Source organism: Labrus mixtus, chromosome 16, assembly GCF_963584025.1.
Source record: "Labrus mixtus chromosome 16, fLabMix1.1, whole genome shotgun sequence".
NCBI lineage: Eukaryota > Metazoa > Chordata > Actinopteri > Labriformes > Labridae > Labrus > Labrus mixtus.
Genome location: NC_083627.1, coordinates 9,757,142 through 9,782,846, shown reverse-complemented (window position 1 = coordinate 9,782,846; position 25,705 = coordinate 9,757,142). Strand labels below are relative to the sequence as shown.

Here is a 25,705-nt window from a genome sequence, read left to right as displayed (position 1 = left end):
GGACGTGTGAGGCTTTTGCAGCCAGCCTCAGGTGGACACTCATGGAACTGCAGTTTGTTGCGCTTCCAGACTGGCTTAATTTTTTCTTGAATAAACTTGATTTCTAATCATATCCATCAGTGGTAATTACACACAACATTACATGATGCAGATAAAAGAGGAGACAAATCAAACAGGAGAAAACTTTCCCACAGACAACAGCCATTTTATAAGAATTGTTAATGTGATATCAGTGTGATGTCCAGCAAGGAAAACTGGTATAGGAGGGACATCGATGAAAGCCAATTATGCTGATGACGTCCAAGCACATTGAGAGCATTGACCTAGCCTGTACTTTTCCATTTCCATGACAGTAAAAAAAGTAAAAAAAGTTGGTTTTTACACAAAAATCTGTACCTCTACCTAAATCATATCATTGTTTTATATCTAGTAAAGCTCAGAAAACATCCCAAAAAAACAACTTTTCAAAAGTCAGTTTTGCTTATAAGATGAAAATGGGCCAGTTATTGCACCATCAGAAATAAAGTATGAATAGGAATCACTTTTTTATGAATCATTTATTTTTTATCAGACAACAGAGATTTAGTGCCTTTTATGATCATTTTAAATATTTTTTAAACAGGGAATGAATTAAGCAACATCCTCCAGTCAAATGCAGGGTAAATGTTGGCTGTGGGAGGTTTAACTTCAGGTCACCTGTCATCACAGCAGATCTTATATTATCTTGTATGAATAAATATGAATTTTTACAAACCCTCTTCCTAAAAGTTGGATTTGGATTTGGTAAAAGGTGAATTGATTGGGACTTGTGTAGCTCTTTCTCGTCTTCTGACCACTAAAAAGCACTTTTACACTTCATGTCACATTAACCCATTCACACCAAATTCAAACACTGATCGCAAAGGCTGCTACGTAAATGTTCCCCACTGCCCAACACTACTATTCCATCCACCCATATTCACACATCGCTCGCTATGCAGCGGGAGCAATATGGGATTCAGTGTCATGGCCATGGACACTTCAACATGTGGCTTCAGAAGCTGGGGGAACAAACCCCCAACCTTCTGGTTGAAAGACGGCCGACTCTACCACTGAACCACAGCTGTCCCAATGTGATGATTTACAAACCATTGAAGCCCCATATCTAATTTGAAAAAGAACAGTTAGAAATGTAACTCTGTAAACACTTAGGAACAGAGGAGACCGGTTTCTTTAATTTTTAAAAGGCAATGTTTCACTATTGTTGCTTGATGTAGGATTTCAACTTCTCCTTTGTCCTATTTGACATTTTATAATGCTCCAAACATTTTCAATGGGTGACAAATCAGGACTGCAGGCAGGCCAATTTAGCATCTGAACACTTTAACTATGGAGCCATACTGTTGTAATACTTGCAGAATGTGGTTTGGTGTTGTCTTGCTGAAATAAGCAAGGCCCCCCTTATGAAGTCATTGTCTGTTTGGCAGTATATATGTTTTTACAATGCCTGTATATACTGCATGGTTTAGCATAAATGGAACCTTCCCATTGAGAATTTTACATTTTGACAGTTTTCCCTCAGTTCATCTTTAACAACCTCAGGCACAGAAAAGGTTTATTGATTTGGCTTATACATGGTTGCCTCTTTGCATAGTAGTTCCAGCTAGCATCTGAAGATGTAGCCATGAACATAAGGGTCACGTGTTGTTGTAAGAGAACCTACCTCCTCTGTCTTCTTCTGTCCACCGTTTGTACCCTCTTTGACATCACTTGGACTCCCTTTGCTCTTCCTCTTCCTCTCCTTCATCAGGCTCGCCATCTGGTTTGTTGTCTCACAGTGTTGTCTGCTTCCAGATTAAAGAGTTTTAGTCCAGGCTTTGATGAAGACGAAAAATGCATTTACATTTCTGAAATCTTCAATCCTCAGTGTTAGTCATCAACAGGGAAGTGTTTAAACAATTTGGGTTTGGTTAGAGAGGGTGACCATGAAGATGTCTGTTGATTTACTATTTTTTAGTTCTCTGAAGACTGCTATTTCCCATATTGTGTTTCATTCAGTATTTACTTCATGTGACATCTTTCATTTTGTAGATCGCTGTCATATAGCCTACAGTTTATCTGTCTTATAACCTCTAATGCTTGTCCTTGCCTGTTTTAATCTCTTTTTCCCAGAGTAAAGAGACAGTCCGAACCTCTATAATGACAAAACAAAAAAGTCTTCAAAAAAAGTTGGTCCTGAAATCATTGGGTAACATCAGGCCTGTCCATTTCCTTTCTGCAGTCTATGGTATATGACTTTGGTTGGGGATTTTCTTCGCCTCAATAGGTCAAATCCATCCATCCATTGCTGCAGGTGGCTGGAGCCAATCCCACTTGTTATGTGGTAAGAGTCGAGATACACCCTTCACTGGTCTTCAGTCAGTAGCGGGGCTGACACATGGAGACAAACAACCACTCAAGCTTAAACTCACACCTACAAGCAATTAAGAATCACCAATTAACCTATTTAATGAGCATGACTTTGGAGTGTTGGTTCCCCTGAGTCCTAACCTCCATAATGACAAAACAAAAAAGTTTTCCTGAAACCATTGGGTAACAGCATGGCTGTCCACTTCCTTTCTACAGTCTATGGGCTTTGGTTGGGGATTTTCTTCGCCTCAATAGGTCAGATCCATCCATCCATTATCTCTGCTTAGGGGCTGCAGGTGGCTGGAGCCAATCCCACTTGTTATTGAGTAAGAGTCGAGATACACCTTTGACTGGTCTTCAGTCAGTAGCGGGGACGACACATACAAACAACCACTCCAACTTAAACTCACACCTACAAGCAATTAAGAATCACCAATTAACCTTAATGAGCATGACTTTGGACTGTGGAACCCGCAGGAATGGAGGACATCTACACATGCACCATATAACTGGAGTTCTAACCAGAAACGTTCTTGCTGTGAGGCCACAGTGCTAACCAGTGTGCTGCTTTTTATACTTTTGTGAAGTTAATATATTTTGAAAACAATTGCCTCCAAAAAAAAACAAAAGGAAGGTTCAGTTAGATTTGCACAGCCAGTAGAAATGTCCTTTACAGGGACACTTTTTACTCAGAAGCTGTTAGAACATTTGTGAGCATTCACTCTTTCAAAACTCTTTCTTCAGTGAAGAAAGCTAAATTGTACTTTATTTTTATGAACCACTTTTTTAACCCAAGATTCTGCACGTCCTCTTTTAACTTGACGGAAGAACACCAGTTCATTTTCAGACTCTGAATATGACACAACTAGCTCCTCTGAAAGTTTACCACCTTTGTGGCCATGGCAAGGCGGCACTGCTGCAGCTGTAAGCCTAGGAAACTTTAACATAAAAGGCTTCAAATGTCACATGTTCCCCTCAATCATCCACAGTCAGAGGATTAAGAGCTTTAAAGTTCTTCATCCCCAAGGAGATGGTTGACTTTTACTCCTCTGTCAGCCTGGTGCGCCTCAGCAGGAGGAGGGAAGGCCACAGTCTTTCACCTGCTACACCGAGTAGTTTCTTTATTTTCTGTTTTCTGCCCACACTTCCACCGGTGTAATTGCGATATGAGATGGTACTTTGAGCCTGGGCTGTTCTCATCAGCGCTGAGCAATTACATATGCCCCTAGGGGTGCTGATAAAAACACACACTGAGAATGAACTCTGCGGTGCCAGGTGATGGCGGCGAGGCTACCGGAGGCCCATATTGAACAGAAGAGGGCCATCGCGTCGTTGAGGTGAATACAGATTAGCCTCATACAAACCGAGTCAGACCAGACAGACCTCGGCAGCAGACAGCTCACGGCTTCCAGACCGGGACACTAAGCTTTGTCAGTCCGCTGACCTGTGAAAGGAACCAGCCTCCATCTCCCTCACCTCATTATAGTGGCCAGCCAGGTTGATACAAAAGCATTACCAGAAATATCAGCCCCATGTGCTATTGTTCTTGTGGATGTGTTTGCAAGCCGCTCTTTTTGTATTCACACTAATGTAGTCTTATTTCTAAACCATTGGGAGTCAAAGATTTCAATGCAGCTTTTTGTGTTTCTTTTTATGAGGCCAACATCTTCTTAACTCCCTGATTTTGGATATGAACCTTTTACTAATAACGTATAGTTTCGAGGCTCAAACACACACACACCCACACACCCACACACCCACACACATATATATATATATACAGTTTATATTTATCACATAATGGCATTTTAAATTTTTTCAATCCCATGTTGGCTTATTTTTGGTGCTTAGTTTATTATTGTTCAGCATTAGTCTGTTAACAGGGACTGCAGTTCAGTGTTGTTCACACATTCATGATAAACTGTGTTGCCCTAAAAAAACAGATGATCAATAGAAGTTGTTTTTTGTCCCTCTGACTATGTGCGCAATGGCATACTCCGTAATTTTGCTTGACTACGCTCTCCCTCACTCTCACTGTTTTCTAACAAAGGATAGAAATGAGCAACGGTTCCTTAACAACGAGACAATCACACCCAATCTGGTAAATCAGCCAGACTTTAAAAATGATTTTGAATGTCAATTGTGATGGGAAAATGTGAGTTATTTTTGCCTAACCAAAATAATTCTGCATCCTTTGGTTGTTGATATTCTTCTGCCTGTTGGTTATAGGTATGTTTTTACTCCCAAAGAGGTTTACCTTAAAACATGTTATGTTACTTTCAACATGAGTTCAAAAGTCAACCATACGCTTTCTGCTGTGAGGACAACCCTTCATTTGATTCCATGTCATCATGCAATGCACTCAGCCAGTTCAGCCATGGTCGGTGCAAATTTTCCATTCATAACAAATTCTCAACACCAGTTCTCAATTCTCAACCAAGTTTCACTAAATGAGAGCGGATTGGATTCTCAGCTGCAGCTCCACTTTGTGATCTACACCCATCACACGTCACGGCGTCAGGCAGTGAATCATATCTTTTCCACTTGAAACGGCACATCGTTTCACACCTCTTGGCTCCATGAAATGATTGACGTCAACGCTCGCTCCGATCTGGCTTTGACAGATGCACCTGTCCTTTCTTTGGATGTGACATGCTTGGGAGTCTGGGAGCGTATAAAACATGGACAAAGAGAGAATCATGAGTAAGTTTGGGAGGGAAACAGCTGTGGTGTCTGAATGAATCTTCAACAAAGTTGTGGGGGGGGGGGGGGGGGGGGTAGGGGGCAGAACTTGCTTCATTTCTCCTTAACAAAGTCAGAAGCTGAGCTTTCACAGATTAAAAAGCCAAAAAATGTTTGCTAGTTAGCTGGCATGTTGCCTTTAGCTAATATCTGTACAAACGTTGTCATTGTGACAGCACCTATAGCTGTGGGAGTGTCACCCAGGTTACTAACCTTTGTGATGTCACAAAGGGAAAATCTCCAAAACGCCTGTTTAAGCACACATTTTCTGAAAGTGGAGCACGTTAAAGATGGAGAGGATGGACTTTTCTCATCATTGAATTACATACAAATGGACGTGTTCCGGATTGAACGGATAAGGACTGTACTTTGTTCAGTATTTCAGCTCTGACCGTTGCAGTCTCTCCCTCTCTCTCTCTCGCCCTCATTCTCTCTCTGCCTTAAATGCTTCTTGATGACCAGTGAGACAGCACTGTCAGCGTTGTCATTGACTAAAAGAAAGCAATGAAAACCCAGAGATTGTGGATTATTGCTGTGAGACGCTCCACTTTCCCTTAAGGGAACAAAAGAACAAACTTCCCCTAATGTTGCCTTACATATATTGTCTTAATTTGAGCAAAATGTTATTGTTTTGTAACCAACATAACTGCCCCAGAACACTGACTGAAAGTGACAGCAGACAGTGATCCTGATAGTAGGGTTGGGTAATGTTAATTAGCTAATGTTAGCTAATAAAAACTCCCCTGCGTTGATGATGAAGAATTTCTTGCCCTTCACATCACAAACAGCAACATTATTGACCCATACACATCAGAAATACACAAAGCTGTCTGTACTGCACTCTGCTAAATATGAGTAAACATCACTGAAGTGAAGTTCTGGTAATGACTCGGCTGTTTTTAGCAATTAAAGAAGTGTCCCATGTGCCAAAAACATGCAGTTTATCTTATTATCTCAGTTTTTCTGTGGTTGTCAGGTCATGTAAATTGTGGCTGCAGACACTTTCCTAAAATCTTTTTGCACTCCAAGTCTCCACGCCAGTCACCTGACTGAAAACCATGAATTTATTATACCTGCACATAGGATGCTTATTTGAAGAGTGTGTCCTATACATTATATTTTATGGTATAGCAAACACTGTAGATTATGTACTGAGTTTTTTTTTTCCACACTTTTTCCACAGCATGCATCTCTCTGCTGTGATGAATCCCTCTTTCGATGTTTTTCTGTACTGTGTTCCGAACTATTTGCAGTTTCAGTATCCCACTTTCCTCCCACGAGGATCGATACATTTTCACTTCATGTTCTGAAAGAGATACAAAATTGACTTGGTTCAGTCATTTGACAAGACATCCAGTTCTAACACTCACTTTGTGAAAACTTGTGAAATATTTTTTTTTAAGCAACAGTCGGCTCGTATACTGTGTACTGTTAGTCCCCTGAGCCCAAGCGCTTCAACAAGCTCAAGTAGATGGAAAAATACAAAACCATATTTGGACAGAAATACATTTAGAGGTATGCACTCATAAAGGCGTTCATGCATACAGAAAAAGCAGCTCCTCTAACCGGTCACAACTCCATAACTTTAGCAGCAAGTCTCTGCTCTCTATATGCTCCCCTGTCTAATCTGTCTGAAGCCCCACTACTCAAAAAATTGGTCTTTTTAAATTTTAAATAGGAAGTCCCACTCTGCAGTTGATGACATTTATCTCCTTCATTCTAACGAGAAAATAAGAGATGGATGAGCTTTTCAAAATCCTCATCTTCGCTGCTCATCAATTTGCACTCCACTTAGGTCTCCTACAATAGCAATCATCAATTTGTGAAAATTTTTAGCTCCTGGGACTCCTCTCATGTCCTCTCTCTGCTGCTGTCGCCCCCTCAGTCCTTGAAATCTATATCCAGAATAACTGTCCATCCCCACAACAGCACGTCCACACTGCCTCCTTATGTCCTCAGGCTCTTTAAAGTCTTCCTGTGCAGTGTTTGCTTCATTTATGCCTTCCTGCAGAGCTTGATTTTAATCAATTTTAACCGGCCTGGTGCATTTTTTGGATCCTGATGCTCTTCCCCTACAGCTCAAGTTGACGCTCACACATACCTGCATGTGTTTATCTTCAAACAAAAGCCCCTTTTTATATTTGAGTGATCAGTGTCCTTCGGAGCTTTGCTGATGTAAGAATGCTGAGTGCGAGGTTGTAACATTAAATTAGGCTAAATACTTCTGAAACATTATCAATCTGCACAAAAATTACTTCTAATAACATTGTTCAATGAATAGGGTGCACAGTAAGGACACAAAGGACAAAAAGACTTGGTTGTCATGGTGAGTTTTCATCTCACAAAGCCCTTTTCTGGAAAATTTAAACACTTCAGTGCCACCCGGGCGTACTGGTGCAAAGGGTCATTGTCTGCCAATACTGGAGAGTTTGCAAACTGTGTATGAGTGGGAAGTTATTTAAAGACAGGAGGACGAGAAGAGAGGAGTACCTGGAGAAGTGAAGGGGAAAATAACATGAAAATCAAGAACGGTATAGCTGAGGAAAATGATTTATGATGATGTGGAGCTGCAGTAGGTCTCTCCAGCAGAGTAGCTGGCTGTCTCTCTGCAAGATAAGAGGCAGGAGATAGGATGTTTCCCTGACAGACAAGGTGACAATCGGGCCTCAGTGTGTGTAAACAAGAGCGCTGCTATCTCCCCCCTGCCCGACGATGGGGTTAACACCTCTGTCCATCAGCCGGGCTCCCGTCATCGCTCACTGGGGCCCTCCTCTCCTCTCCTCATCGTCTGCTTGTCAAAGCCCATGAAGGGGAGTTGCACCTTCTGCTGCTGGCGAGCGCCAACATGGCTGGCAGAGGGAGGAAATGGAGGGGCACATGGTGGCTCAGGCTGCCAGAGTTTTATTAGTCCTCCTCACATTTTCAGTTTGCCCGGAAAAGAAAAATCAGACAAGGTCGACAGTCCTCTTTGTCTGAGCTGTAAACACAACAGTCGTCTGAGCCAGAAATCCCTTCAAGCAGGACTGAGTGGAGTGTTTTGGATGATACAGTAGGTTGGATTAGGAGCCCACCAACAGCTCAGCTTCTCTGACTGTAGTTTGAATATTATTTAGTGTAGTCCCTTTTCAAATGTATTTGTTCTAATTTAGTTTTCAATATTTTGACTTGAGCAGGGAACATGCTTCAAGATAATCCGTTGTTGGGCATGTTCCTGAAAATAGTTACAGTTACTAGTTACTACTATCAAAAAGAAACTGAGTTACTAACTGAGAGAAGTTTTCCTTCCTGTAGAAAGACTACAACTATGTATTTACTTACAACTGGAAGTACTAGCCTGTTGAAAACAGCCAGAATAGTTGACCTGATTATGCAAATAGCCAATCATAGATTTGGATTTTGGGATGGCCAAGCAGATTTAAAGGGGGGCCCATGCCACACCTTGTCACCCCTCTGGCCATGCATCTGGAGATTGATGAACTGCTGTCTAAATATTTTTTTGCAAACCTGCAAGAGTTGTGTAATATTAAATCAGTCTATAAAATCAGCTGGCACCAGCTTCAGCCATCACAATCGGGGATTTAAGACTCATAAGAACAGTTTTAAATGTGCTTTCTGAAGCTGATCATGTACTAAAATAAACTGTGTAGCAAACTGTAGACTTTGTTAACTATGGTTTATAGGTTGAATAATGAATAATGAAAGTAGAAAATGTAGAGAAATAGGGACAGATGTAGAGAAAGCAGTTTGTTGTGCCAAAGAGTGAAAGGATATTCCACTTGGTCTTCATAAGAGAATAAGAACAAAAGCAAACCACCTTAGTTGGAAAGCTTGAACTACAAATTCTATGACATTTAGGGTTAGATCCTTGAAGCTGCATTAATGATAATCCCTATATTAAATATGGATCAAAACATTAAGTGTTATTTTGAAGTTGCAGCAAACCTTCAGAGAATTGTGATCTAACTCCACACTTAGATCCGATTCTCTGCGGATGGCAGCCTATTTTAGAGCTTATTTTGGCTCATTGTTTTTGTTTTGTGGCCCAAAAACCTTGGCTTTGATCAAACTTCTTTATGACTTGTTGTGGTGATCCCTTAACTTTGTCTCTAATTTGACATTCACAATCTTTGTCAAAAAGGAGTCTTGTACTCACATCAGCCTTAGCTTAGGGTGACCATATTTTCAAACCTTCAAATCACGACACTTTGATTTTTCACTGTGAATCCACATGTATCAATCCGCAGATAGGTAACCTGGTCACACATGGAGGGCAAAGGTGTCCTCCTGAGCAGCCTGTTTAAGTTGGTTGTCACAGCATTTGCCTCAACAAAGTAGATCCCAACAGTGCTACTTGCAGCCAGTACTCACAGTTTGTGTTTTCTTGTTTTAATATGGCTTTGTATGTTGGCATTTCCAGTGTGGGCGACTGAAAATGGAGACTTGCAATGTGTGCAAAACACAGAGCTGTTACTCTCCTGCAGCTCTTTGGAAAACTCTGACTTCCTTTTAGGCATGACAGCTAGCCTACCTATCGTAATGCAGCAAGTCCTATTGGTATGAAAAGCTAGGCTAACTAAACAACAGATGCCACCTCAAGATTGATATGCAGATACAAACCCGTATATCATTACTGTCAATGTGGTTGCCTTGTCAGCCAAATCAGTTTTGCAAACCAGGACAGGGACTGTTAAAAACCGGGACATGTTAGTGTTTTGAAGATATTTGTGTGGGTCGAAGAAAGGGAACTTGAAAACAGGACGGTTCCAGTCTAATCAGGTTGATGGTCACCCTTAGCTGTAATTTAGGTTTTGTGCGAATCAACAAAGGTTAGCATGATGCTAGAGTTAATTTTTGGCTGCTTTTTTAGATTTAGTCTTGTTGTTAGACTTCAGACCTAAATATTTGTTTGTATTATCTTAATATTTTATCCTTTGTAGTCAAGTTTTAGTCGATGAAAACTCAAAACATTTTGGTCAGGTTCTAGTCTGTAAAAAGTAATTTCATTTACGTCATGACTTTACCACACCTTGGTGTCTTAAACTCATTTCCTTATTTATGACAACAGTATTGGGATAAATATTGCTAAAACTAATCTGTTTTCATTAAATTAAGCCTTAAAGTAATGCAAAATCAGAGGCGTGGACATTTTGACTGCTAGCTTTCTTGCTAGCTTGGTGTCAGACCAGATAACTTAGTCACTGAACGTGACCTCCGGGCACTGTTGGTGTCTTTTGGAGAATTTTCAAGCCAACAGTTGTACATGGCTTGCAATTGAACACACCATCAGTCTGAGCTCCAGTTTTTCAATGCTATGAAAAGCTATTATTTATTTATTTTCCCATATGTTAGCATTAATTAGCAGGATCAGTGTTTGGCCCGAGTTCATCAGTCTGTTGGATTTATTTGTGGCAGCAGGTGCATGGGGGTCAGGACAATTGTTGGCCAGTCCCTGCAGAGAAAACAGTGAGCTGTAGTGATGAGAAGACAAGTAAGTCTCCAGGTTTATGCTGTTAACCCTTCGGGAGTGTGCCTATGTTCCCACATTTCTACGATTTTCTTTCCAAAATTAGGCCCTATGTTCCCACATTTCCTTTTTCATAAATTTGTATCAGTTAATGTAAGAACATAGGGCCTAATTTTGAGGAAATTCTTAGATATGTGGGAACATAGGGCTGTGGGAACATTGGGCTGTGGGAACATAGGGCTGACCCCAACCCTTCACTCCCTCGATCACTGGAGATTTGGATCTGTTTATTTCTATTAACAGTTCATTTCAACATACTGTGAGGAGCTTTTAAGTCATCATGAAATTAGACAGAAGCATAACTGTTTTAATGTGACCTTTGTGAGGAAACAAGGTCATCAGTAAGAAGACTATTTTTGTTTTTTTTAAGTGTCTCTCATTGTTACCGCAGGTCGTAAAGACGTAGTGATGGCTGATGGAAGGGGTAATAGCGCCCTTTGTTTACATTTTCCCTCCAAAATTTGTCAATGATTAGTAAGTTAGCCCATGAGGGAAGCATGATGAGATTTTGTTTTACCTTTAAAGAATACTACACACAGGATGACAGGATCAGCAAAAAGGTAAGATTACGATTTGGCGCAGAAATCAAACAAATACAAAATGTAAATATCTTGCTGTAACTTTGAAAGAGCAGTGCAGAGGATATCTGTTAAGCCAAATCAAGGTAATAGAAAATGTACATTTGCAGTCCAACCAAACACATGCTTACGTGTTTAATCAGCTGCGATTCAATGACAGTTTGTTTATATGCCTGTTGTTTTCTCCGACAGAGCTCGGAACCAACTTGCCTCTAAGATATACTGACAGCAAATGTCACACTTGTGTATCTATTCTCAGCTAAACCTGCAATCGCTGAGGTGATTCTGACTGACTGTCAGCCGCGCTGTCCCTCCTGTCAACACCCTCTCATCCCCTCAGCAGTCTTTGGGACATGTCCGACATGTAACCGATGCTTCTGCTGCTCCCGTTTTCTTTGTCTTGTGCTCAAAACATGTTAGGAAACTCAATCTACAGTGTATGAAACCTTCCTGTAATTTACTTTGACAGCATATCCTCTCCTCTCTCACCAGACAATGACCCCTGTGGTTCAGTTTCTCCACCTCTTAGCCCTCGCCCGGCCCCCAGCGGCTTCACAATCAGCGCCCGATATAGGGATGTTTCCCTTTTGTACTCCACAACTTCACACGGGTCTCCATTTCAGCCCCTCTTGTTCGAGTATATTTCTGCTTGTATAACCCAAATCTGAATGTTTTTTTCCTCCACATGCAGCCTGTCTGGGAATATTAGAGCCTACAAGAAGAGAGAAATGTAATAACCAGCGAGCCCTGGTGCCCTGTCAGCACGGCTCAGCCTCCAGAGAGGCCTGCCCATCAAGGACAGCCCATGACGGTGCAGATTACACCACACACTGCAATAAGCCTGACACATAGAGAAGTCAGAGATTACAACAGCAAGCAGACTATTTCCTCCATCTCCTCATGCAGCTGCAGACCCCTCATCTCCGTAGTGGAGCGAGCATGCAGCGCACTCTGGTGGTGAAACAATGTCATGACAAAAACACTTTTTTTCAGTTTTAATCTGATATTAAAACACATTACAAAGTCAGTATGCAAATACTTTCATCTGTTAAATTAAATGACTTAAAAATGCACAAGCCTTGAACGGGTCTTTGTTGGTGTGAAGTAGCATAAATTAATCCATGTTTGCACCTGAAAGAGAGGGTTTGGGAACTAATAAATATGACACCTTTTTACACGTGTAAAATACAAGCAGTCCAAGTTTAGCATTTATAGATTTTGTTTCATGTTTTGACTTAAACAATCAGCCCAGTAGCTCACGCGACCTATCATACTGAAATAAAGCAACATACCGCCACAAAATAGAAAAGAAATGTTGAGGGAATCAGGCAGTAACAAACCACTGAGAAAATAAGTGCATAAGCGATGCGTTTCCAGTGAGAAGAGATCAGTCTTTTTCCTTTTTAACTTTACACAGAAATGAAAACACTCTGCACACCCAACGGTGTGACTGAATTGGAAAAGAAAAGTTGAGTGAACAGGCATCTTTGCAAACATCTTCCTGTAGTCCAAATAGGACAACACAGTGCAAAACCAATACAGCGTAAATGCGATGCTACGACACAACAGACAGACAGTGCAATAATCCTAGCCTCAAGTGACACAAACACTGTTCCTGGTAAAGAGTCTGATCAGCAGCAGAGAGCTGAGACGTACGGCCGGCTGCTGAACCCTCACAGCCCTGCATGTTGACTTTACAGTTTGTTCTCTAGTCCTACGGTTGTTCATAGAGGCTTTAGCATAACTCCAGGTTATTACAACTCAGGTGATTGTGTACATTTGGCCATGTTTCTGCAGATTTGGATGACTTTACACTGACAGAGGGGGGGGGGGGGGGTTCTGAGATCAGGGAGGCAGCTCTTTACTGAAGTCAGACTGAGCAAAGACCAGATGATCGGACGAGCATGGAGCTGTTCCAGGGGTTCCTATTGTTGTTTTTAGTGCTGCAGATTATTTTATATATATATATATATATATATATATATATATATATACACACACAACACTGCCCACAGCAGCACCATGTGGCATACAAGTATTTTTACCACTGACCAGTTAATATTATTATTCATCGTGTCTGAAGCAACATTAAAGAAAGGACACATACAGAAATAGATCCCTTCTTAAACAAAAACACCGGACTCCACTGTAAAAAAAATCTGCTGCTGCTGGTCTACCTGTTCATTTGGTTTGTTAATTCATGTTCTTAAAATCACCAAATAACAGCAACAACTGAGGCAGGGGACATCAAAACACAAATTTCATTGTCCCGTTTTGTAAAATACTTGTTTTTGCCGATGGACTTTGTTGGAGCGACAACATCTGGTACTGGTTAGAAATTTAACAAACTGTTCTATGTCAGCGGGGATCCTTCCTGTGATATTGTCCAACACTTACAATAAAGATCCAAACCTGTCACTGATGAGAAACAACAACTAGTTGTGTGGACGTTTCTTGATTTGGCACATTTGCTAATTTATCGGTGAGATATTTATCGCTAAATCAAAATCCATTCCTTTAAGGCTGTTACCATAAAATAGTCTGATAATCATGTTAAGCTTTTGTTTGCCAAAACATTGCTTCAAGTGAGGCCAACTAAAATGTTCATCTCTGTACAGCTGGCTGCGAGCAGGAAGTTCAAACAGCGGAGGATGTTCATGAACAATGTTTTTTCATTCAAAATATGTTCGTCTGAAATGTCTGACAACTTGTTTGTTTCCCCAGTCTGACTTCTACTTAGAAAAACATTCTCATATCTCAGCAGTAAACTTGGTGACCACCATGTAACAATTGGAAAGATGCTAAGAAACCTTTGACCTGAGTTGTAATAACAAGAATTATCATTTAAATACTAATCTAACACAAGCATACAGTATATACTTTGTTTTGATGCTTTGTTTCAATTGAAATCATCGAGGAGTTGAGAGATGCTTGTGCACACGCACACCAAAATAGAAAAAAATGGCTACCCTAGTGCTTGGTGGAGGCCAAGGCGAGTTGTGGATTTGGAGATTTTATATATTTACAGTTTCATGAGTCTGCAAGAGCTGGATGAGTCCACTCCTGCTCTGCAGGGTAAAACAGGAGGCACAGCTCATTTGACCTTGTTTTCTTCCTGAGTATTTTCTTCTATGACCACGATCTGTACACCTGACAACTGTCCACTGGCATCCAGCTGCAGCCCCTGAACCCCTTCAGTCTGCGCCTCCTGCATTTGGCACTGTGTCTCCTCCACCCCTGCTGCCATCGTCACCTCCATCCCGCTCGGGACCATCATGGTGGTTCCATCCCCTCCCGACTCCCCGCTTAGCTGCAGCTCCATCACTCCCACTGCCTGCTCCATCGGGGCTGGGTTAATCTCAATGACCGTGTGCTCCTGGCCAGCCTCCACCTCGCCCTGCATCACCTCCTGCTGTACCAGCATGGTGCTGTCCACCACATGGCCTTCTATGGGCACCATCTCTGCCCCCCCAGCCTGCTGGCTCAAGTGCACTAACTCTAAGGGGCTCACCATAGTGCCCAGCTGGCTGGAGTCCTGCATTGGGGTGGTGCCCACCAGTGTGAGGCCAGAGGATGGATGCAAGGTGATAGTGTCCGTCTTTCCGTCCCCGGCCACCATGTAGCGGGTGAAGAGCTGCGAGCCTGCGGGGAGCAGGGTGACTGTGTTAGAGGACTGAGCCAGGGAGGCGATGGGCAGGCCGGCCATGGTGAAAGGCTGACCCACAGAGGACAGAGAGATGGGGGAGAGAACGGTGAACTGCTGTGGCTGCAGGGTGGCCTGCTGGCTGATGGGAGAGGTCAGGAGGGTGGTTGTGGAGGCGGGCCTCTGGAGACGAGGTCGCTTGGTCTGACGCTTGGTGGGAGTTTTGTTTTTGGCCGGCTGAGGACAGGACAGGAGAGCTTGCACCTGCTGCTGCTTCCTCTGCTCTTCCAGCTGCACCTCCAGGTCTGCACAAAGCACACAACACAGTACTGAGAGGGAGGGCTAAGTAGATCAACAACTGATTAATATTATCACTTTTATTTTGTAGCTTGTACCTTTAAAAAATAAATGTGCATGTCCTAAGGTGCATCTTTGATATCAGTTTTTCAACATCAGTCATAATTGTGCTCAGGCCAGCAGATGTCAAGACAAATCCAGAAACGTGACCAACAATGACTAAATAAAACATGCCGTCTTCCCTGAGCATCTGATCTCATTTACTTCTCAAACACTTAAACAGGCATAATCACATTTAGGAGTTCAGATATTAGAAGGGATTTTTTTTCTTTTTAACCTGGGCTGTATTATTCCTGCATGGAAATGTGCTGTACAAACACACTAACTATAAGGGCTTGTTTTTTCCCTCGGTCAGGCTGTTTGACAATGTAACAGAAAGGAAACCTACAGCATGAACTTTTGTACACAAGTAACTTGTTTTTATTGAACCTGACACTGAGAAATAACTCTCTTCAAAGCTAGCAGACTCTGTTAACATACACTTTACAAAGAAGCTGCTGGACTATTGCTGCCCGTCTGGTTAGATTGTTGAAATTGTTGTATGACTTTGGTGTTTGTAGAAAGACTAGCTAAGATCAACAACAATATTTGTCTAACACAAAGAAACTTACTAAACGAGGTAGATGAGCAACTCCTGTGTTCAGAGATAAAAGTACTGTTTTAAGTTTTTAAAAAAGGACATCTTTCTCATTTACTAAAAGGTTTATTTTTGTACTTCCTGGACAATAATGGCCCCCTTCTAAATATACCGGTATTTAGCCTTAGATTTAGAGTTTACCACCCACTTTGGGCTGCATTCCCAAACAACCTGACTCCAAGACGACCAGACCCCAGAGCGACAGGGGCCGTTACCGGCCTCACACGGTCCATGATAATTATCCTAGACACTTTGAATAAAAATCTAAGCCTGTTAACGGCAAACAAATAAAGCATTTTAGAAGTTACACTCTTGATAGGTAACATCAGCTTCAGCTTTAGTTGCAGCCATTACCGCCTGTTCCGCAACTTACTGGGAGTGTAGTATTTTAGATTCCAAAATATGTAGAAATACTGTCAATTTTTAGCGACAAAAGTTCCTTTAAAACCAGTAAAGGCTCTAAATCTGTCTGCATTGTAAGCCTTTCACTTTGTTTCATCGCATTCTTAATCTGTATCTGTAAATAACCCTTGATCAGTGACTGATAATCAATGAAACCAGAGTATAACTCAAACCATTTATGAAGGCCTAGAGTCAGATTTTCAAGCTGTGTTGCTGAAATGCATGCCATGTAAAAAGAACGTTTTTAAAAAATTGACCACGTCCACCTAGCGTTTATTTTCTGAGCGCCAGCATCTTTGTTAAATTGTTTTTAAAGAGGAGAGAGTGAGAAAAACCGCAGAGCCCAGCATCTTTTTTCCGACGCTTCATGCACAGCCAGCGCTTTTCTGCCCGGGAAAAACGCTAGGTGGACACAGTGCCTGATTTTCTATTTTATTGCATTTCATCAAAACACTCCAGGCATTCACATCTCCGTGAGCAACACTTGGAATTGGCTAAATAGTGAACGATAATGAAGATTAGTAAGTCTATATTAAAAAAATGAAAATTCAATCAAAGATATCCAACAAGGAGTGACGATAGTGGTTATGTCGTGCACCCCATATATAGAGGCTATAGTCCTTGTTGCAGCGGCATGTTTGCTGCATGCCACCCCCAACTCTCTCTTCCCAACATTTCCTCTCTTCAGCTATCCTATCAAATAAAAGGCAAAAAGACCCCAAAAAAATAACTTCAAAAAAATAAGACATCTAAAAAGGCCGATTCCGCTCATCCGCTGTGTGTGTCAGTGGACGTTCCTGAAGTGTAGAAGCTCGTTAGTCTTCTGTACTCACTGCTGAGTGTGCTGAGGATCTGCTCCTGACAGGGATCCGTCTGCTGCCTCCTCCTCTCCAGCATCTTCTTCACCGAGTCGAGTAGGCCGAACACCTGGGCCAGGTTACTGAGCACTGCCACCTCTACCAGACAGGAATCTGTGATCAGTGCGGCAATCAATCAAAGGGTCACAAGGTCAGTTGGAAAGGAGGAAAAAATTCAGCTAGTTGTAAACAAACAATCATTTAGTATTCATACAGTATTCGGCTACTGTTATGGAACCAACAGTCGCCGTTTTTAAAGCTGAATTTGTTCCTTCTTTCCTTTTGTTTCTCCATTAGCATTCAGACGCTACTCACAACTCGAACTCGAGCGGTAGAGAGCGAGTTCAGATCATCCACTAGACTATTAATCAAAGATGTTGATTGTATGAGGACAAGAAGAAAAAAAACCTGCACAGGCAATTGAAAATATAGCCCACTATAGTCAATGTGTGGAAACACTTTCATGGCTAATTTAAGTCTCATGGGTTTAACTTTTCAGGTCAGAATTCAGGATGAATCTGGAAAAAATCCCATCCCCGATCTTTAAGCGTGTGCCGAGTCACATTAGGGTTGTTACCGCACCGGTTTCCTGTAAAGCAGCTGGCTCTTTGCGCTGCTGCACGCCGTTCAACAGCTCCTGCAGCTCCGTGCTGATGTTAGTGACCACTTCACCGAGCAAACCCACGTCAGCAATGCCCTTCCAGAAGTTCAGCGTGTCCTCTGTGGATGGGACAACACAGACAGGTCTCAGTCACTGGTGTGCTCTGGGTCATCATTAGTGTGAATTGAATGATCTGTGTGCTCTCTTTGAACCTGAGATCTCGTTAGATTCCTTCTTGTCTGCAGACTCCAGTGAGCTCAAGCTCCAGTCCACCTTTCCGCTCAGAACCTCGGCTCTGTCCTCCCCCATGGCCCCGCCATTACCAAGAACCACTTGAGCTGTGATTTACATGAGAGAACATGCATTATGCTTTTCCAGTGTGTGGGATTTGAGGAGCCAGCAGTCCAAATGTATTTTGGAGGTCAGGTTATTTTTCCTATTTTGTGTGCATATAGCTTTAAATATTTATTTTATTTATATTACTTTTTGAATGTTATTATAGTCTTGAAGTTTGGACATTTTCATTAAGTCTGTAGACATAGACAAAATATAAGCAGACATATATATATATTTTTTATCACACCTTTTAATAGTGTACTTACTTTGAGAGGACGTCGGTGTGGTCAGTCCCGAGCCATCAGGAGGGAAGCGTGTGTTGTTGATCAGAAGGTCAAACTTTGTGCTGCGACACGTGTTGGTGCACAGTGTGCTGTGCTGGTAGAAGTCCAGCTGACCCGAATCCATCATTTTTCTGGAAGACAAAACAAAAGTTTATCAAACTGTTAGTTAAAGGTCACATATTCTCCTCCTTTTCAACAAGTTTAAATAAGTCCCAGAGCTCCGCAGAACATGTCTGTGAAGTATCTTGTTCTAAATCCACTCTGATCCTGTATTTGATCATGCCTATAAACCCCTCTATTTCAGCCCTGTTCAGAACAGGCTGTTTCTGTGTCTGCACCTTTAAATGTAAATGAGCTGTGTCTGACCACGCCCCCTCTCTGGAAGGGCTTGGATGGCTCTGGCTTTCTTGCTCCATACCCTATTGCTTAAGGTGAGAAGGCAGACTCAAGGGGCAGAACAAACACCTAGCTGTGGGAGTGTCACCATCTGCGGGAGGGGTTACTGCCCTTTGTGATGTCATGAAGGGAGAATCTCCAAACGGCCTGTTTGAGCACACATTTTCTAGAAAGTGGAGCAGGCAATGGAGAGGATGGACTTTTCTCATAATTGGGGGGTTGATCGACAGGCTAGGGACACATATTAGTGTTCTTAAAACTTGATCAAGTGGATTTTGCATAATATGTAAACTCAGTTAGATCGGATCACTGCTCCCTTTAAAAACACTGAGATTGCTTTTATAATTTAACTGGAGTTCTGGCAATTTTTTGTTTGTGCAAATAAGATAAATGAAAACACTTCAGAAATGTTATCATTCAAAGAGATAGGACCTTCAATGAAAAGCTAAGAGGCATCATCATCGTCTCCTTTACAGCGTGTCTAGTTGCCTCACTCTAATTAAGCAACACACAATATTTCAACTTGCCGTCAGTTTGGATGTTTATTCAGGATGCATGAATTACCCACTGTGTCAGAGACCATTTGAATAAAATGTAAAAGCTTTCATGCAGACTGTAATTAAACTGTCCTGTAGTGCAGTCAAACAGAATACTGAAATATAGCTTTCGGCTCACTGACAAAAACATCTCATCACCTTAGCATGACTCCGCCCATCCTGATGGCTCTCTTCCAGTCCTTCAGAGTGGCTTTTCCAGAAATGTGGACAAACTGCTTCGGGCTAATCAGCTGGTCCTCATACTAAAGGATGAGGAGGAGGATATCAGGTAAATAACCACACTGCACACTGACAAAACACATGAGCACAATTAAGATAAAATGCTGGCCTTCATACATCTGTGTCATAGCAGCATAAATGTTGGTACCATCATATCTGATAGCTGTTACAAAACCATGATACTAAATTATACAGTTAAGAGTTATGATGTGAAGTAGAACTGTACATACATCCCACACATAGATGATACCTGGACGGGCCGCCCAAGTATATTTCCGACCTGTTTTTATTAAATTTTTCCTTTAGTCCTAAAATTGCTGCGTGCACGAGAGAGCGAGAGAGAGCGTGCAAAAGCGTGCAGGTGCGTGCGAGGACCTCACGGCTCTGTGCAACATAACAAAACTCCCGTTTAAAAACAACTTCCCTCTAGACCAGTGATACTCAACCCGAGGCTCTCGAGCTACATGTGGCCCATTTGGGACTATTGTTGCCCTTTTATGTCCTACTTAGAGAGAAAAATCCAAAGTAATTATTTAAAAAAGGGAAACACTGTCAGCAGAAATTATTCTTAGCAAGTCATGTTTCCCACACATATTTTTGGAAAGAAAAAGGTTTTTTGATTGTGGCTCTTGCAGAAATACATTTTGGTCTATTTGGCTCTTAAGTCTAACAAGGCTGAGTACCACTGGTCTAGACTCCTGCAGAGAGATAAGACACAGCAAAACCAAGAGAGCAGAATCACATCAGCTTCAGAGAGAGAGAGAAGGTCCGCTGTCCGTAGATTCCTTTTGTAGATGCACCGGTTGAGGTGCCTTGTTCATATCAAAACTGAAGCTTCTCATGGCTTCATTTTAATAATGTGAATGTACAGCTGCTTGCTGCTGATGCTGAACTCCTAGAAATAACGGAACTCTTCCTTGTGTTTTGTCTGTGCGTGTGCTTGGATAAATTGAGCAGATTAAAGTTGTTTGTTGCAGAAACTAAATTAAATTAGAGGGTAAAACATATTTGATACCCTCAGATAAAAATAAACTTAAATTGCAACCCCCGCTGCAAACTCCACTGTAAACTACTGCAATACATTATGTAATAATGATGGCAACCGCAATACATGAATAATAATAATAATGTGACCTAGGAAACCTGTTTGATGATGTTTGGGTGACACAAGAAAACCACCTTGAAAAAACTGCCTTTTAAAAAAAAAACCCTCAATGTAGAGTTTTACAGCCACCTTAATTATTTCTTGAATTGTTTCCTACTTCATTTATGAGATGTGGTAGTATTTCATTATTTTGTTCACTACATGTCCAGCTCGACCAGCTGTGGTTTAATCATAGGAAGCATCCGGCTGTTTGGCAAATTAGCCAACATTCATTAATTTGTATTGTTTGTGATAAATCTATCTCAGATTGGCCATTGTCTGTCAATTTAATCAGCATGTAGTGGTCTGAAACTTACAAGTTAAAAGTAAGAAGAAATAAATAAGTGGTTGTATGTGGGACATCAGAATAGTGCATGTTTATTTCCTGCAGAGGGACGGACTATTGAATGACCTAGTTGCCATTCAGCAATCTTTTGTGACAAGCGAATGTAACAGTTTTCTTCCATATACGGGTTAGGGTATTTTTAGTATCAGTGTTTATGTGTCTTGCAACTCATATTTTTCACTCAAAATACAATTGCTTTTTTTGGACAAACACTAAAACCCTGCAGCAGTTGTCATTTAGCCACACTGTACACTTCAAAACAATCCTGAATACCAACCTTCACACATTTCACATTGATTCCCGGGCACACAAACTTCTTCACTAGCAACACAGCTTTGCAGTCACCGCACGTTATCGGACAGCCAATCTCCACGTCTTCTCCCTCAGTTGGTTCTAAGAAGAAGAAGAAGAAGAAAGAGAAACACACAAGGAAAATGTTGTAATCTGCTAAATATACAATATGCATCACTAATTCTTTCCAAGTTGTCAAAACATCATCTGACAATCTCGTACCGGGATGTGCTTCAACGGCCATGACAGCGGCGTCTGTTTCAGCAGATTCATCTCTGAAAAGAGAACAAAGTTTACTCTTCTTTATGATCGTACATTTCTTTTTTGCCTCTCTTCCTCCCTGCATTTAGACAGGCCTGTAGTTTTAGTCTCGATCCTTGCAAAGTCTCTTTAAAGGAACACCTGGATTAAATACATACCCAGTGGTGATTGGCTGGAGCTGGAGGATGACCTGAGTCTTATTCGGGTCTTCTTCACTATCAGCCTTCATCATCACCACCTCGGCCATCGAAATCGTGACCTCTTCATTGGTCGCCATCACACTCAGAGCAGAATGCAGAGGGGGGCTGCTTTCATATAACAGCTGTCCAGTTTGTTCATCTGAAAAGGAAAAAATACATTCAAAGAATATCCTGTAAAAGCTCTACATAAGCAGACATAATTATTTTAATCTCATGTAATGTTGAGTATATTAAGATAGGTCACAAAAAGGAGACAGTTCTGTATTAAAGATCATGAATGTTGTACTGTTTTTAATTTTCTTCCCACACTGCTTCAGAAACCTAGACCCTCTCTAAACACCCGTCCAAATAATAAAATATACAATTTTCTTTCAATCACATATGATTGTATATATTTTATCTTGGCCTCAGGCCTTTGATAAATTAAAAATGTAACAAAATATTCCTCTACTAATTTACTTTCTTGAAAATGACATACTCTTTCAATTTATTTAGGTCATTATTTACACTATTTTTTTGTTACTTGAGTAAAAAAAACAATATTTCCAATCCAACCAAAACCCAGCATTCATCGCCTAGCATAAGTAGAGCTTGCTAACTTTAGCTGGATAACCTTTTAGCTCAGAAAAACAATAAGGACAACACTCCAATATTGTATTTGAATTGCAACTAGGACGTTTCCAGCAGTCACTCTTCTTCAGCGTGTAAAAGGTAATTTATTTGTATATACACGTGGGATTAATTTATACTTGTCCAAAATAGGTAAAGTACAATTTTGGAGTGCTGTCCTAATTGTTTTTCTTCAGCACCCAGTTGTTTTACGTTGAAAGGGAGTTGAGCGTGTTTTTTCTACCATTAGGCTGGTTAGCTAAAAGCTACACACACTGGTTAGCTAAAAGCTAACACAGTTAAGTCTGTTAATAAAAAGTCACAAAAGTTGCTAATGTTTGCAAATTATTAAGGTTTTTTTCAGGAAAAAAGTAAAAATGTCAAGAATATGTTCGAAATATTCGGGGGAAAAGTCGAAATGTTGAGAATAAAGTCGAAGTGTCAAGAAGAAAAGTTGAAATGTCAGAATAAATTTGAAATACAATTTATATTAATACATTTTGAATGTCTAAAAAAAAAGATACAAAAAAAATACAATGTTGAGAATGAAGTCAAAATATCAGTAAAATATTGAGATTTTAGTGAAAATATGACTGTGAAATTTTGACTTCAATCCCCAAATTGTATTTCAATTTTATATTTACATTTCCACTTTTTTCTACACATTTTGACTTTTCTTTTCTTCTTTTCTTTTCTTGAAGTGCACAATGAAATAAAAATCTTCCTCCTCTCAATAATTATTTATCCTGCCTGGCCCTTATCGTCTTCCGTACAGAAATGAGCCTGAATATAACAATATGTTAATTGAAAGTATGGAGTTAATAATAGTTACAAAGTTCATTTTTAAAAAACGGAAATTTGTTTTTACGTGTCACGATGTATAAGAATGACATTTATCAAAAGCCATAATTAATAGTAAACTACCATAACCCGTCCAACTTTAGATTAATATTGTAATTTAGAGCCAGAGATGAGGTTAGTGAGATTTCCCCCCCGCATGCAGAAAACGATCCAAGAGGATGATAACTAACAGGACTGTAATGCACCGTAACTCTCACGTAGTTGTAGCCGATAAAAAAGAGCGCAAGATGCCCAAGTTAGATGTGATATTACGGTCGCAGTGGATAACTGACTGCTTTTCTCTGCTGAGATCCACACAGCCACTCAGACTAAGAGTCGGCGGTAGCCATTACGGCTCACGCAAGGGCGTTACATGATGTGTGGGGAAAGTGGACAATAATGTGAACTATACCGACCGAGACGGTTAAAGCTTTTTGCATTTTCACCGTGACGGTTACGTGCCGCTTGTCTCTGAACCGTACGTCCCTTCGTAACTCTGCATTTTAACTCTCCGCTCCCCCTCAAAATGACGTCTCCCTGTGCGGCGGCACGTACAGCAAACAACGGCGCGGCGACGGCGTTGCCCCTCCATTCTCTGCGAGCCTGGCTGGCCGAGCCCCCCCCCCACCCCTCCGCTATTCACCCCCCGAAACCCCCGTCTAAAGCTATCGTTATTGTCGTAAGAGCGGCTGCGTTTTTCACGGACAAGTATGTTGAAAAGCACATATTGAAATGAAAGATAGTCCTTACCGTTTTATGAGGAGAAACGCAGCCCTAGATTGTACAGGGCTGTGGCGCATGCGCACTTCGCTGATATGGCTTGACTTCCTGCTGAACAGCGCTTCGCACTATTATCACGCTCTTGTAAACCCTGACAAAATTCATCTGAAACTTGTTTTAAAGCGTCTGGCTTTTAATGCGTTTGTGTGTAAGACTGGGGAGAAACCCAGTCACACTTTCTGTTGATGTGGTGCTTATCGAGAACATCTTGTTCTTCCGACAGTGTTTTGTATCCGAACTGTTATGGTCATGGTAGATATAAATAGACATCTTAAAACGTGAAGTGAAAAGATGATTTTGCAGTTTAATTGTACAGTTGTATTGGCATTATAGCTTCATATACGTTAACGCAGTCTAAAATCTAGGTTTGAGTATGTGAAGCACAGAAATGCATGCCTTAAAAGTACGAATTGTGCAGACAATGATGAATGCAGACAGTACTGCTTTGCATTAAAGTTTATGGTAGATTAGTTTTCTTTGCACATTGAAGGTACGGGGCGCCAGGGTGAGTGACCACTAGCTGCCCCTGTGTTAAAAATTATGCTTCCGAAATCTCTTGATGGCGATTCCGCTGGAGGAGTGGATTTCCCCACCCTCCCAGTGCCAGACATGGCAGAAGCCCTTTTTAACGAACTCTTTGAACGTCCCACTACATAAGCAGTACCAACATGTCCCTCACTCAGAGGTTGGAAAACCTAAAACTACCTCAGTGTTTCAGTTCGTTTGAAGTTCGACCTTTGATATCCATTTTTACCAACAACTACCGATTAAAATATGTATCTTTTAATCAACTATTAACGACATTTAGCTAATTTTTGTGCGTGAATTAAACGGTCGCAAAGAATGATGGGTAAAAGTGGGCGGGACTATCAATCATAGTGAGCTCTTATTGGTTGCTATCGCGTCTAACAAATAGTGTTACGTTCAAGTAAGATTGGAAAATCAACGAACACTGAGACAAAAAAGGTTTTTTTTTATGTATTTTTTTTGTTGCTGGTGGATTGACAGATGTTTTTAATTTACAAGTTTTTCTGTTAATACGGTTTCACGTACGCCTTTCTCAATGCATGTTAAAGACTCAGGACATTTGCAGATAAGAATATCTGGATTTTTTTTAATTCAATTTGAATGTTTTCATTTTTCAGGAATATATTTTTTGAAATACATTCTGCCAGGTTATTATTTTATGGGCAGAAGAAAACATATCGTATTATCATATTTAAAACTTAACTCTGCTTTGATGCTGTATTTAATAGTGTCATTCTAAGCAGAGTGTTTGTGTTTCCAAGTTGCTTTTAGGTTGGAATATCTAAATTCTCAGATATGATAATGAGGTCAAATAAAGAAAAGTCCATATAAATGACAACAAAAAAAATCTATTTTTTCGTATCCCAACATGAATTCCTTTCTCTATTCCTCTAAAGCTACAGCAGACATTTAAATTTGTCAAAAGCTGTGACTTATCTTAAACTTCCAGCTGATATAAACTGTTTAACTGTTGGTTTTCTTGTTGCATTTTGAACCTGACTGTATCATCACGTAACTATACTAATGTAATTCTTGTTTCAGATAAAAGCTGGTGTAGTGGGCTTGACTTGATTCATATCAACCCCTTAACCCATATTTCCCCATCATTGCATTTAACAAGGCAATGTAGGTCATGCTTATCATCCTTCAATTTGTCTGAAGAGGGCGCCAAATCCCAGATAAAAA

At 40.9% G+C, this 25,705-nt stretch overlaps 1 protein-coding gene and 1 non-coding gene across 4 annotated transcripts; both read right to left on the bottom strand.

The window, feature by feature from the left end:
* Positions 1–13,194: 13,194 nt before the first annotated feature.
* gmeb1 (glucocorticoid modulatory element binding protein 1) lies at positions 13,195–24,088 on the bottom strand. Of its 3 annotated transcripts, none has more exons than XM_061059174.1 (10): positions 23,963–24,088; positions 21,722–21,902; positions 21,525–21,577; positions 21,289–21,404; positions 19,441–19,544; positions 18,332–18,480; positions 17,942–18,067; positions 17,711–17,848; positions 17,105–17,242; positions 13,195–15,180 (listed from the first exon to the last, which is right to left on the bottom strand). In XM_061059174.1, exons 2-10 carry the CDS (start codon positions 21,838–21,840, stop codon positions 14,327–14,329), a joined length of 1,797 nt encoding a protein of 598 aa, XP_060915157.1. In that variant the 5' UTR covers positions 21,841–21,902; positions 23,963–24,088; the 3' UTR covers positions 13,195–14,326. The 3 variants fall into 3 exon arrangements, with proteins under 3 accessions (XP_060915157.1, XP_060915159.1, XP_060915158.1); XM_061059176.1 differs by having other exon boundaries at positions 17,105–17,227; XM_061059175.1 differs by lacking the exon at positions 23,963–24,088 and adding an exon at positions 23,629–23,812.
* A 397-nt stretch (positions 24,089–24,485) lies between these two features.
* On the bottom strand, positions 24,486–24,619 carry LOC132991738 (U11 spliceosomal RNA). The gene has a single exon (XR_009676251.1). It is a non-coding gene; the product is annotated as a U11 spliceosomal RNA (small nuclear RNA).
* Positions 24,620–25,705: the final 1,086 nt, after the last annotated feature.

What these genes read in the sequence shown, in the direction of transcription:
- gmeb1 (XM_061059174.1), bottom strand. Translation starts at nt 21,840, where the DNA reads ATGGCGACCAATGAAGAGGTCACGATTTCGATGGCCGAGGTGGTGATG. An exon ending in CTCCAGCCAATCACCACTGG is followed by an intron (nt 21,578 to 21,721) that starts GTATGTATTTAA and finishes TTCTCTTTTCAG; the next exon opens with AGATGAATCTGCTGAAACAG. An exon ending in AGCTGCTTTACAGGAAACCG is followed by an intron (nt 17,243 to 17,710) that starts GTGCGGTAACAA and finishes CACTGATCACAG; the next exon opens with ATTCCTGTCTGGTAGAGGTG.